This window comes from Ciona intestinalis, chromosome 13 (genome assembly GCF_000224145.3).
Source record: "Ciona intestinalis chromosome 13, KH, whole genome shotgun sequence".
Lineage (NCBI taxonomy): Eukaryota > Metazoa > Chordata > Ascidiacea > Phlebobranchia > Cionidae > Ciona > Ciona intestinalis.
This window is the reverse complement of record NC_020178.2, coordinates 372,014-386,744: the sequence shown is the minus strand read 5'-3', so window position 1 is coordinate 386,744 and position 14,731 is coordinate 372,014. Positions and strand designations below refer to the sequence as shown.

The following is a 14,731-nucleotide window of genomic DNA, read 5'->3' as shown; positions in this document are numbered from 1 at the left end:
GGATCCCACGTAATAATCTAACCTTGGTTTAATTCATAACGGCTGGTGTGGAAAATACGGTGACGCAGCATGATTTCGTGCATAATTTTCGACACGAACGCCCGAGTTTTTTAAAAACAAAATTATATAGTGGGTATCAGGGAGACCTAAGGAACATTTTGAAACAAAAATTTCAGGTGGCCACCAGCTAAAGGATTACCCACCTTTAGCACATAATATACAAATATCCTGATTGTGTTTTAAACAATTAACAACGGTCTATGAGAGTCGTGAGGATACGGTTTTATATTTTTTGAATGTTATTTGTTAAGTTACATACGTGGTATTATAACTTGCAAATAGGCACCAGGTGCATGAAACAGAACACTGGTGTTATAATGATTTTCATTCTTGATTCAAGATAAATAAGTTACATTCATTCCCTTCAGATATTCTTAATTTCTCAAAAAAAATTCTGCAAAAAAAACTAAAAAAAATTTAACTTAACAAAAAATTAAAACTTTAATTTTTTTAAAAAACTTTTTAATCTTGTATTTACCTGTATGGGCGAATGCATCTTGCAATTTATTCACCAACGGAATAAGTTGTTCCATTCCTTGATTTGTCGTCATTTTGACAAATTTATTTTCTATTTCCACTCAACAACAGTTATCGTGAAATAACTTTGCAATTATACACCTATTTATTATGTGTACCTTTTTAAAAAAAACAAAAAATTATCTACTTAATCGATTAAATTTAAATATGTTTATTGTTTAAGCGTAACCGTGTCTTAACAACTTTCGTTTTTACGCTATTGTTGCTCTGCCAAGCGAAAGTAAATGAGTTACGTTCATTTATTCATACTAATAAAATAAAATAGCTAATCTATACTGTAACAAAGCATGATTTACTAACTGCAAAAAAACACAGACTTTGGTCAGTTTACAAACATAACATCCTATATTCTATATGACATATTAACTTCACTTCAAACACTTTGGTTGAAAACTAAAACCATCTTCCGTAAATCTTAACTGGTACCAAAAAATAATAACTTTTATTTTTCTCTGCGATTAGTGAAGATTAGAAATATTTTAGACGAAATACAGGATATAGCGACAAGACAACAGTTGTTAAAACGCGCTTAGAGTTAAGAACATATTTACATTCAATTGGAAGAAAATAAGCGTGGTCGCTTCACCTAGAGGACAGACTAGCATAGAACTTTACTACATAACTGTAGTGTGTTTTCCCTTTTATAGTACAGTGTTTTAGTCTTATCACACACAAAAAAACTACAAAAAAGCCCTAAAATACTCTTACTTGAACTGCCCCTTACACACACCCAAACAAAAAGGATTTTACATATTCTGTGTCTAATGTTAATATATCCAATATAGTAGGGTGGGGTAAGACGGTCCATGTTTTTTATTCTATTTTATTGTCCCATTTGGTAGTAAACAAAGAATATTTACAGAATTATATACCCGTATCCTCACGACTCAAAAGAACGTTGTCAATTGTATCTATCTTACCCCATAAGAGCATCCATCTTACCCCACAGTACTATATATATACTTCCCCAAAAATCGTGACGTAATAATGAAAATGACTTACTTTATTATGACCTGCACCTGATGAACATAGAAATATTATAATATTAGCGCCGAGCGGAAGTTTTTCGTGATTGTGGAAGTTATTTACTCCCCGTTTGGTTTAACAATAAAATGTTTTGGTATTTGTCCAGTTACTTTACCTACTGTTCTGGATGGTAACACATTTTTTTAATTTTATACACTTCTTGTTCATTTATTAATTTTAACAACAAGTAACTGTTTGGGTGCTTTAATTTATGGCTTATATTAGACCACAGTCGGTGTATAAACATGTTTATATACGAACTCTGTTTTAGACAACCCACAAGTTAACACTGGGTTAAAATATTCTCATTATAAGTCCAGAATCTTACCATCATCGAGCCTCGAACCGACCACCCTTTGGCTACAGGCAGCCATGCTAACCAATGTACCATGGCACAGCATTGCGATTGAATGCCAATTATCGCTTCTGCTGGCAATTACAGTTGGTATAACACGGGTGATCCATTTCATGCACCTTCAGAGCAGCAGTCACTTACAAGAACACGTGGTAGCTCGTAAGCTGGCACGAGCTGTATGAAACAGGACACCCGTGTTAAAACGACTGTCGTTTTTGGATAAAGCAAGTTACATTCATTCATTCACATACTTTAAATTTATGAGAGCGTATTACTTGTATATGGCATTGAAACGTAAACAAGTACCAAGAAAAGAGAGGAAATATTATACACGTCAACAGAAAAGCTACTGAAATGCGTAAACAAATAATACGAATCGTTACGTGTATTTCATTTGCACTAATACTGTACCAACACAGCTTAAAAAAACTAAAAGTGCCCCTACAATACTCGTAATTTTGGGAGCTGACTTTAACAAAATACTTTCCAATATAAAAGTAAATACAATTAAAAGGCTATACGCCATTGAAACGGGTCCAGCCCTTTCGAACTGCAAAGCTAATGTTGTCATACTTAAAGTACAGCATATACAAAGCGCATTAATTATTAAATATAACCAGTCTGATTTGCATGGTATGTACCAGCCTTCGTTTCGAATCTGCGCGTACAGTACAAAGGATACCATTCCTATTACTGATAGCGCAGTAACTAGCTGTAGTAAGGACGCCCTGCCCAATAGTTTTCGTCCAATTATAAGTCGCCCGGCAGTAAAAACGTTGCTTAAGACGCAGAAAATGATTCCCAAAACTTTGTTCGTATTTGTACTGCGTTCTGAAGTGGTTTGGTCAGAGTATCCGAACAAAAACTCTGGTCTTGCAACGAGAAAAACGCCAACAATGCTAGCGGCCACAAAGATCAATTGCAATGGGTGTACTTTTTCTGGAACATAAAATATAAATGAATGAATGTAACTTTTAATCCGTGCGCGGCGGGGCAATGTCAGTCGTTATAACACGGGTGTTCTGTTCCATACACCTTGTGTATGCTTGCGAGTTACCACGTATGTTACTCTGTTAAGAAATAATAAGGAATGCGATAATTTATTCTCGTTGGGCAGGGCAATGCTAGTCGTTAAACACGGGTGTTCTGTTTCACACACCTCGTGCTCGCTTAATTACGAGTTACCACGTACGTACGTAACTTTGTGGCTGGTACCAACACTATTCACGTCTTCTCACCTTTTAAAAACAGCCATGCAAATAACAGGGTCGGGGCAAAATAGCAATTACTTATAGCTACTGCATCTCCTGCACTTAAATGGTCCAACGCCAAGTAAAAGAAAAGACTCGAACCCGTACATCCAGCACCGTACAGCAACATGTAACAGAAAGTAGACAGACTAGAAGTCGGCATTTCGTCTCGAACCCACGATACAGTTAGCATAGGCAAGCTCACAAAGTACATTATAACCAGTTGAAGAAAAAACGCTTGCACGGCGACTGTATCTTTTGTCAACTTATAACTGACGGAGCCAAGTGACATACAAAATCCGCCTAAAACTGCTAAAGATAAGCCATACAGTCTTTTCCGTTTAGAAGCATCCATTTTTTTCATGGCTTATTATTTCTGTAATATTGTATATTATCTTGTTATAACTTTTGGCACTGCTATATAAGTTACCTATCTACCAGAAAGATAAGCAAAACAAAGTTAGCAGGAAGTTACAACACAGTTGTTGTTATTGTTTACCCTTTAAGGCGGTGTAGTATAGCATCACGTTAACATTTACAACATTTTTATATATATCTCTTCGAATACAGTAGCGAAGATCAGATAAATTAAAACTATAAAAAGAAGGGAATTAGCAGCAAAACGGCAGTCAGTAAACCTACTACAATACATCGTCCATACACTATACAATGTTGGGCTAAATAGCTAATAAACCATGCACATTAAAATGCGCAACTCAGCGTTTTATATGCTTGTATAGTATGTATATATAGACTTATAGGCGCTCAAAGTTAAGTCGCATTTAACTTTGCCGCCTGACGTAACAGAAGCCTTTGTCTGCGGCCTATTACTGTATTTACAATAGTAGCGTTTTTAATATGATTAAGCACATATTAAACAAAACGTAAATCTAGGTAAAATACTTGTATAAGGTGGATACTGTTGGCACCTGAACAATATTTCCTAATCGTCTTTGTAAAAAATATCAACGCTCTTTTACAGCCGCGGGGCTACGGTTTTATAATTCTGTTAAATACTTTGTTTACTACCAAATAGAACAATAAAAAAAGAATAAAAATATATCATATTTACCCCAAAACGCACTATAATTAAAAGTAACTAAATATTTTGCAATAACTTTTGCAGGGCAATACACGGTCATTGCCCCAACCAGTGGTCACTAATGAGTTGTCCAAATTATCGGCCATTTCGTGTTCTACTTTAACTGCTACCCGGTCTTATGTATTTGACAAAAATGAACTTGAGAAATCCGTCGTTCTGTCTGCCATAAGGCGACACACAAGGCTAAACGTTGGTATATTAAAATTTACCTATTAACCACAATAGCTATTTACACGTTAAGTGTACAACGCTTGACTGCAAATGACAACAACGCTTACAACGCTTGACTGCAAATGACTGCAAAAGCCTACAACGCTTGACTGCAAATACCTATGAACTTACATAACTAGACATATAGTAGGGTGGGGAAGACGGGACACACTTAGCACATAATATTCAAATATCCTGATCAGGTTTTAAACAATTAACAACGGTCTATCGGAGTCGTGAGGATGTAGTTTTATAATTATTTGAATGTTCTTTGTTTACTACTAAATGGGTCGAGAAAATCTAGTTAAAAGGTGTCCCATCTTCCCCTATACTACTGTATAACAGTGGGGTAGGGCAGGACAAGTTTTCATTCTCTTTTACCGTCCCATTTGTAAACAAAGACTATTTACAGTATCATATTCCGTAGCCTCGTGACTCTAAAAGGGCGTTGTTTATATTTAAAAAATACACTAGTTTTGCAAATAATAGTTTTCTGTTAACAAAATTCATTATTTAAAGTTTATAACTATATAGTTCTGTAGGGTAAGATGGATACCGTTAGCACATAATATCCAGATATTCTGTTTTAAACAATTAACAACGGTTTATAGAAGTCGTGAGGATACGGCTTTATAATTCTCTATATGTTCTTTGTTTACTACTAAATTCGACGCGAAAATATAATGAAAAAGGTGTCCCATCTTCCCCACTCTACTGCATCACTAACACATATTGTCTCTATTTTTCCAATCTTGTTTTTAACAATTAACAACGGTAGGCTATATTAGAGCCGCGATGATACGGTTATATAATTCTGCTGCATTCTTTGTTTACTATACTAAATAAAACGATAAAGAGAATGAAAACGTAAACCATCTTATACCCTAACCTATTATATTCTTATTTCTGCTGCAGCTACTGCTCTGCCTTGATCAAATTGACTTTGATTTTAAGCGTTAATACCCCAGGCCCTTTTAGTTTACGACTGAGTTTTACTGCGTCGGCCTTTAACTGCGTTCAAAACTGGATTTACAAACGGAAATACAATGCTGTCCGGTCATAAAATGCAATAAAACCGCGTTAAACATTGGCCATGCTCTAACTAATGTATTGCCGCACTGACTATAGGTCTAAGTCTACACTATATTGCGTTTTTTCTCTAAAACAGAAATCGACTTTTTCGCGAGAATAACAATTATTTTAAGCCATAAAATGTAATAAAAGGCGCGCTCAACATTTTCTTCGCTCTAATTACCATGTAATGTATATTTAACGTCGCACTTCTACAGTTTTTCCATAAAACAGAATCTCATACAATAGACAATTTACAAGCGGTAACATAGCCTATCACTTTTAAGCATTAAAATGTTGTAAAAGGCACAAAAACTCACTATGATCTAATATTCTAATTAACATGTAATATAGTTTAATACCTTTATCACAAAGTATCCAAATATCCTGATCGTGTTTTAAACCATTAACAACAGTCTATGGGAGTCGTGAGAATACGGTTTTATAATTCGTTGAATTTTCTATGTTTACTACCAAATGTGACGACCACTCTACTTCACAGTTTGCAGGGCGTAACGGTCACGCCTTCTGCTGATTTAAGTTCTCTGTTAGCTGCATTAACGTCTGTTTTTACGGTCCCTTTCCGTCTTTTTGCTTTTGTATACTACTCTGAACTTTGTTAATGTGAACGAAAACAGAATAGCCTAGTCATGCTATACATAAAAAATCCCTCAAAAAATAATAACCTACGAAGTAACATACATGGTAACTCGTAAGCTGGCACGAGGCGTTAAACCCTTGTGATAACGACTGTCGTTTTCCGGCCACGCGAGGATAAAGTAAGTTACATTCATTCATACTAAGCCAACAGCAAGTATACAGTACTAAATCAACTTCCCTATAGTATGGACTACTTCAGTCAAATTCAACATACGGAAGAGTACGCCCACTTAAAACACTAAGTTACATATGTGGTAACTCGTAAGCGGGCACGAGCTGTGTAAAACAGAACACCCGTGTTGTAGCGACTGTCGTTTTCCTGCTACGCGAGCATAAATAAATTACATTCACTCAAAAATTTGCAGACATTCTTGCTCCAACCAATTTGGTCTTACTACGTTTCTAATCCGATAACCAGAGATTTAAGTCTTTGCACAGACCATTTTATGTTCAGTAAGCAAACACAAACCCACAGTACATAATATGCAGTCTGCTGTAGGGCAAGATAGATACCGTTAGCACATGTGAACCTGTATTTCCTAATCTTGTTTTTAACAATTAAGAACGCTTTTTTAGAATCGTGAGGATTCGGTTTCATAATTCTGTAAATATTCTTTGTTTACTACCAACTGGGACGATTATTGAGAATGAAAATATGTACCATCTTACCCCAACTTACTAAATGTAAATATATAGTAAATGTAATTTTATTTATCCTTGCGTGGCGGGGCAACGACAGTAGTAAAACACGTGTTACCACATGTAACTTTGTGGGTTTTTACACTAAATTAGACAATTGTGTTCTTGGGCAAGACACTCAACGGCAATTGCTCTAACACTGTGGTCACTAATAGGTTGTCTAAATTATCAACCATACAGAAAAACAATCACCCACAAAGCTACATTCGTTGTAACTCGTAAACAGACACAAGGTGTATGAAACAGAACACCCGTGTTAAAACCACTATCATTGCCCTGCCATGTGGGATAAACAAGTTGCATTCATAAATTTAAAAGATCATTAGACCACAACAGTCATTTAAATTTGATTAAATATATTTGTTTAAATTTTAGAGTCAAAATTAACAATTACTACATAGTACCGCGCTACACCCTAAAAATTGCTACTAATACACAACACAATTTAGTACTATAACTTTTGGAACGCCAATTACTGCACTTTTCCAAAATACAGACAATAATTATAGGATTGTTAGCAACACGATTTGTGAGTTAGAAAACATTTTCTGTTTTTATTCTCTTGGTAGGTAGAACCAGGCAGTGGCTGTAAAAAATAGAAAATTAATTCAGTTATGAATAAATGTAACTTGTTTATCCTCGTGTGGTGGGGCAATGATAGCCGTTATAACACGGGTGTTCTGTTTCATACACCTCTTGCCTGCTTTTCAGTTACGAACAAATAAATGTAACTTATTTATTCTCGCGTGGTAAGGTAATGACAGTCGTTATAACATTGGTGTTCTGTTTCTTATAAGTTACCACATATCTAACTTTGTGGGTGATTCTTTTGTATTGTATTATAATGTATGGCTGACAAATTATAATAAATGTTATAACACAGAAGCAAGCACAAGGTTTATGAAACAGAACACCCCTGCTATAAGGCCTGTCACTGCCCCGCCACGCAAAGATAAGTAAATTACATTCATTCTAACACAGTAAGTATGAGTATCTGCCTTATACCTAATAAATGGCTAACTTTTTCTAAATTAAGTCATACAGTATTATAAAAAACACCCATGCTATAACATTATCATTGCTTTGAAATAGTTACTTTAGAAAACTAGAGGATACCAAGTGTAAGGCTCACTCATGGCTTAAAACTATTTTAGTCAGGTAAATTATCTTTAAAAAAACCTAAAATATGAAACAAATGTACTACCTTTTTTATCGGTAATAGGAACAGAACGGCTCAGGACCGGTTTCTGTAAAAAATACAGGTTTTAATTTAGAACATTACTAATAAATTTGATATATGAATTAGTATACAATTTTTTATAGTGCTACATATACAATAGTTTAGCATATAAAATGCTTACATAATTATGGGCGTATATGTCCTTAGGCAAGACACTCAACGGCAATTGCTCTAGCCCAGTGGCCACTAATGGGTTGTCTAAATTTTCAGGCATAGCAAAAAAACTATTGTCTATAAATTAACACACAAGTTGTATGAAACAGAACACTCGTTTCATACCATATAAAATTGGCTATTTTTAAGAGCATAAAAAGTTACATTTATTTATAATAATACTTACTGATTGAATAACTTCATTTGCCGCAGCTGCAGTTATCTTGTTAGGACTATCGGTACAGGTAGTATTTGTACTGTAAAAAAAGATGCATGAAACAGAACCCCTTTATAACGACTGTCGTTGTCATGCGATGATGCGAGAATAAAAAATAACATTTATATATTTAATAATTTTTACCATAAAATTGCAGATAATATTATAACTGATGAAAAAATACTATTCATAAGTTCAAAATTAAAAAAACATTTGGTGATATAAAAAACAACTTCTAATTAAAAATCTCATATTTCTTACATATCTAGGTTCGACGTTACTGTCCCAGCAATTAATTCGTTCCAAAATTGGTTCGTTTCGGCGATAATGCCTTCAGCAAACTCGCGGTTTTTGAACTGGCCATCAAAAGCAAAACTGTTGAATGGTTTGCCGTCAGCTACTTTATAAACACGGAACCAATTTCGTGTATCGTCTAAGTAACCAGGTTTAATCGCTTCTATGTCGGATATGTCTGTAAAGGAAACGACGTTATAACATAAGAGCAAAGCAACAGAATTGAATTCTTGGGCAAGACACTTAACAGCAATTGCTCCAACCCAGTGGTTACTAAAGTCTTGTCGAAATTGTCAGTCATATAATATATAAAAAAATCTATAAAAAATGAACACCCTCAAAGTAACATACATGGTAACTCGTAAATGTGCATAAGGTGTATGAAACAGAACACCCATGTTTTACAAGTGTCATTGCCCCGCCATACAAGAGTATTTGAGTTGCATTTATTCAAAAAATACAAAACCTCAGGTTTGGCGCCCATGATAACATACATGGTTCATATTAAGTTCATTGCACTCACTTGTTTTAAGTGTATTTACTATTCGATAAGATAATAGTTAAGCAAAGAAAATTAACTGGTATGTATGTATGGTATGAAATTAACCTTGAAAAAGTTATCATTCATAAAGTTTAAAGTTACATACATGGTTACTTGTAAACTGGTTATTTATACACTTCATGCTCACTGTCAAGTTATAACATGGGTGTCTTCTTATACACCAAACACACATGGTGTATTCGTACACCTCATGCTCACTGTTGAGTTATAACACGGATGTCTTCTTATACACCAGACACACATGGTGTATTCATACACCTCATGCTCACTGTTGAGTTATAACATGAGTGTCTTCTTATACACCAGACAAACATGGTGTATTCATACACCTCATGCTCACTGTCAAGTTATAACATGGATGTCTTCTTATACACCAGACACACATGATGTATTCATGCACCTCATGCTCACTGTCAAGTTATAACATGGGCGTCTTCTTATACACCAGACACATATGATGTATTCATACACCTCATGCTCACTGTCAAGTTATAACATGGGTGTCTTCTTATACACCAGACACACATGGTGTATTCATACTCCTCATGCTCACTGTCAAGTTATAACATAGGTGTCTTCTTATACACCAGACACACATGGTGTATTTATACACCTCATGCTCACTGTCAAGTTATAACACGGATGTCTTCTTATACACCAGACATATCATGAAATATTAATACTTTATATTTAAAACCACCAAAATAGCAAGTTAGCTCAAACAAAAAGATAATTAAAAGGCATGTATATAACAGTTTTAATATACCATTTCTAAATCTACAACCTAATCTAACAGGTTTTATACCCTGGGGGCGAAATTAAAAACCGCAGGAGTATTGCTTACCTAAAAAGTGACTATATTACGTGTAGCATAGATTAAAGTTGTTGCTGCGGGCAAGTGAATCACTTGGAGTTTTAAAACCATGTAAATTGGGCGGTTTTACAATAGAAAATGGGGGCTCAAGAAAAATATTTTTGCATCTTCAAAAATTTTTCACAAAAATAACAAATTCTTTTGCATACCATTGCATTTTGAAAGTTTTTCCGCCCATGTTAGGCGCCAAATGTAAAACCAAATTTTAAATTGGATCTCCTTTGAAATAAATTAGCTAGACAACATACAAGTAACAAAAGTAACGTACATGGTAACTCGTAAGCTGACACGAGGTGTATGAAACAGAACACCCATGTTATAACAATTGTCGTTTTCCGGCGACACGAGGATAAACTAAGTTACATGTTATAAAACAAAACTACCAACAAAATAATTTAACATTTTAATTAACTTGTTACATCAATTACTTGTTCAAAAAAACTTCAATTAAAAAACTTACCATTCAATTTAGCCGCATCTGGGTCATTAACATCAATTGCGATAATTTTCCAATCAGTTTCCCCTTCATCAATCATCGCTAGTACGCCAAGTACTTTGACCTTTTAAAAATATAATCTATAAAAAAAAATCCATAAAAAATGAACACCCTCAAAGTTACATACGTGGTAACTTGTAAATGTGCACGAGGTGTATGAAACAGAACGCCCATGTTATACAAATGTCATTACCTCGCCATGCAAGAGTATTTGAGTTACATTCATTCAAAAAATACAAATAACAAAACCCCAGGTTTGGCGCCTATAAATGGATGAATTAATGTAACTTGCTTTATCCTTGCCTGGCTGGAAAACGACAGTCGTTATAACACATTTTTTTATGTCTGCTTGTTTTTGAACCCATATTTTTTTGTTGAATACATTTTTTGTTATTACAGTTGTTTAAGCGACAGTCAGTGTTCTGTTTCATACACCTCGTGCCTGCTTTTAAGTTGAACGAATGAATAAATGTAACTGACTTTATCCTCTCGTGGCTGGGCAATAACAGTTGTTATAACATGGGTGTTCTGTTTCATACACCTCTGGCCAGCCCACAAGTTACCATGAATGTAACTTTATAGGTAATTGTTTTTTTTAATATATTGTATGGCTGACAATTTAGGCAACCCATTAGTGACCACTGGGTTGGAGCAATTGCCGTTAAGTGTCTTACCCAAGGTCACATACGCCCACAATGGTCCATGTAATATTAAATGTAAGGACAAGTAGGATTATACCTACTTATAGGGAATAGTTATTACCTAAATGCTGTAAGCATAATCTATTGAATTCTATTAATTTCAATGTGTAGGAGCATGGGTGTTATATTTTTTTCAAAATATATGTGTCTCGAGTAACATTGTTAAAATACAGTTACACTCATAGTTGTCAAACATAGAGAACCTCATTGAATAATGTGGTGAATGCAATATACTTCGGCTCTGCTTGTTTGTATAGACACCTAACAGCAGGGTAAAAAAACTTTTTTTTTTAAAGTTTTTACAAATAAGTTTTACTGCATTTTAACAATGTTATGCCAGATTTTACTAAAAACTAAAAACAAAACGCCTATAAAAAATGATCCATTTTAGCAGAAACTGCAAAAAAATACTTAAAAAATAAAATTAGCATGTAACAATTAGTATAAGAACCAAATTCCGTATCAAAATTTAAGCGCCTGCATTTGTTTGTTTAGCGTGATTAAAAGATTAGAACAAATTTGGTAAGTACACGTCAGCGTCAGCAGCATATGTTAATATGTAATCCGCAGAAGCAAAAATGTAATATAATAAAACCGCTGACTTAAAACTGCTGAAGAAATTGATTAGTTCAATTGAAACTAAACAATAAAGCTTAAAACTACTTAAGAACCTAAAACTATACAATAAAAGCATTAGTATAGTTATAAATAACCAGTATTATGCGTCCTTAATCTATAAAATTGGTATTAATATTGGTATGTTATGTAATATACAATGTATTAGCCCAGCATACAAAATTAAATATACATTTACATTACATTTACATACATTTGTTGCTGCATGTGCTAAGCACCTCAATTTTAATTGAACAGCCTATTTTTGTAATAATTTAAAAATTTTTATATCGGTTAATACTCATATTAAAAGACATAATGTTTTCAGAGGCAGTTTTCTGTAAAACAGATTTTACCCTGCTGTTAGGTGTCTATATAAACAAGCAGAGCCAAAGTATATTGCATTCACCACATTAATCATTAAGGTTCCCTATGTTTAACAACTATAAATGTATTTTAACAATGTCACAAGTAGTAACGGTAAAACAACAGTTGTTAAAACACGCTTATTGATAAAAAAAAAAAAAATTAGTTGTCAAAAACTATGTTTTGAATTTGAAAGAACAAATACCTGAATAATTTCCCCTCTTTCACAAACCCTCGACCCAATCTCACATACATCAATTGGATCGTTGTCACCGGTTTGTCCAGTGTTGCTATCAGTGTGGTTCGGATTCTCCCACGTCTTGAATAAAACATTTGAGTTTTAAGAATAAAAAGCTATATATATATATTTTTTTATTTTTTTGTGAAATATATAACGTGAAAATATAAAAAAAATTGTTGAAATATAAGAAAATTGGAACGATTAAGTCATATTTTAATTTGTATTTCTAAAAATTTGTGCATGCTTTTAAACTGCAACACTATAAATAATTGGATTTAAATTATTTTCACTCTCCTTTGGCTGGGCAACGACAGTCATTATAACACGGGTGTTCTGTTTCATACATCTCGTGCCCACTTATGAGTTACCACGTATGTAACTATGTGTGTGATTTACAATTTATTTTTGGGATATTTTTTCTGTTATTTTATTTATCTCCCAAAAATTTTATCTCTAAAATTTTATACCTCAAAATATATGGTGTATTAAGATTCAGACACCTCATGCCTGCTTTCTAGAAAACTATTAAACTACATAATTACCTGTGGAATGGCCCCATAGTTCCATATATACCCTTTGTATGGGTATGTATTTGCAACGTATCTCAGATTTCCTTTTTTAACATCTTGCTTGATTGGATTGAGTTGCTCTGTTGTAGCAATTTCCATTTTGCTGTTGCTCCATCTAGGCACTTCTACTACCATATTGTATACCAACTGAAAAATACATAAAAATAAATGATGTCATATTTTATATATATAATATATATTAACAAGTTTTATGGCTGTCGTTTCTTGGCCATGTGAGGATAAAGCAAGCACAGGTTTGCTGTTATATGTGTTGTATTCATGTTCACTGTCGAGTTATAACATGAGTATTTTTTATACACCAGACAAACATGGTGTATTCATACACCTCATGCTCACTGTTGAGTTATAACATGAGCGTCTTCTTATACACCAGACACAAATGGTGTATTCATACACCTCATCCTCACTGTTGAGTTATAACATGGGTGTCTTCTTATACACCAGACACACATGGTGTATTCATACACCTCATGCTCACTGTCGAGTTATAACACAGGTGTCTTCTTATACACCAAACATACACACACCTGCAATTACAATATGACATTATCATTTTCAATAAAATACCCATGTACAAAACACACACCCACATATAATATATATACATGTATGTGTATATATATATATATATATATATAAATAAATAATTTATACATACTGGTGAAGTGCTAGATTTCCAAGGTATATCATGAAATGGTGAAACTGCCACTCCATCTTTTTCTACAAGAAAACAATATTAGTAGATAGTACATATATATACACACCAAAATTGATAATTGTGTATTATGGAAAAAAATAGCAGAAAAGAGCATTTTGTTATAGTTTAATGTAGAAAATGGTTGTATTCTTTCAATAAATAATAGACATATCATACATAAACAATAAAAAAGTAATATACACTACCCGAAATTAATGTTAATTTACGCTATGTCCCGATACATATATACCCTTAGTGTAGCCTATGCATAATATACGTACTATAATAGATTCTGTAATCTAAAGTATTAGGTGTCCCTCTCTCTTCAAGTTGATAAGACATGGTGCTATGTCTGTGTAGATTTCTAATTGACGTTGTTGCCACAGGTAAAAGCACTTTTTGGAGCTGTTGTAAACGAAAAGCAGCTGCTAACGCCGTGCTTATCTTGATACTAAACGTAGACATACGTCGCGCATGGGGCCTACACACGTGTGCACTGTATTGGAACGCTTTTTTCTAGCTGTTCTAGCATAGATACCTAAACATATAGATAGGAAACTGAAGACCACGTGACAAACAACTTTCGGCGTTTACGGATTAATTTATGCATTATTTAATCAGATATTTATTTCATATCATTTGCAATAATGTTTTCCACATTTTGTGCAAATTTTATCAACTAATATACCATATATTTAAATATATCTCCAAATAA

The 14,731-nt window shown here is 33.8% G+C and overlaps 3 protein-coding genes across 19 annotated transcripts in view; all 3 read right to left on the bottom strand.

Annotated features, from left to right (window-relative positions):
* LOC100184166 (dynamin-1) overlaps window positions 1–705 on the bottom strand; it is a 21,784-nt gene extending 21,079 nt beyond the window's left edge. For 13 of the 16 annotated variants that reach the window (XM_018814589.2, XM_026837360.1, XM_026837357.1 and 10 more), the window contains exon 1: window positions 539–611. In XM_018814589.2, the coding sequence (XP_018670134.1) occupies window positions 539–611 (73 nt within the window). Of the gene's footprint in view, window positions 1–538 lie in introns of all 16 variants that reach the window. The other 3 variants (XM_026837362.1, XM_026837352.1, XM_026837353.1) reach the window with 2 other exon arrangements.
* Window positions 706–2,216: 1,511 nt separating this feature from the next.
* LOC100181783 (solute carrier family 35 member G1-like) lies at window positions 2,217–3,677 on the bottom strand. Its single transcript, XM_002130390.4, has 2 exons — window positions 3,217–3,677; window positions 2,217–2,917 (listed from the first exon to the last, which is right to left on the bottom strand). Exons 1-2 carry the CDS (start codon window positions 3,590–3,592, stop codon window positions 2,358–2,360), a joined length of 936 nt encoding a protein of 311 aa, XP_002130426.1. The 5' UTR covers window positions 3,593–3,677; the 3' UTR covers window positions 2,217–2,357.
* Window positions 3,678–7,309: 3,632 nt separating this feature from the next.
* The window catches only part of LOC100176278 (inorganic pyrophosphatase-like), a 13,523-nt gene continuing 6,101 nt past the window's right edge, over window positions 7,310–14,731 (bottom strand). Inside the window, exons 1-9 of one of the 2 annotated variants that reach the window (XM_002124384.5) lie at window positions 14,298–14,518; window positions 13,978–14,039; window positions 13,272–13,445; window positions 12,694–12,807; window positions 10,771–10,870; window positions 8,842–9,052; window positions 8,551–8,620; window positions 8,175–8,217; window positions 7,310–7,556 (exon numbers count right to left, since the gene is read on the bottom strand). In XM_002124384.5, the coding sequence (XP_002124420.2) occupies window positions 7,525–7,556; window positions 8,175–8,217; window positions 8,551–8,620; window positions 8,842–9,052; window positions 10,771–10,870; window positions 12,694–12,807; window positions 13,272–13,445; window positions 13,978–14,039; window positions 14,298–14,481 (990 nt within the window). In that variant the 5' untranslated portion in view covers window positions 14,482–14,518 and the 3' untranslated portion in view covers window positions 7,310–7,524. Of the gene's footprint in view, window positions 7,557–8,174; window positions 8,218–8,550; window positions 8,621–8,841; window positions 9,053–10,770; window positions 10,871–12,693; window positions 12,808–13,271; window positions 13,446–13,977; window positions 14,040–14,297; window positions 14,519–14,731 lie in introns of those variants that run through there. The other variant, XM_009862324.3, reaches the window with a different exon arrangement.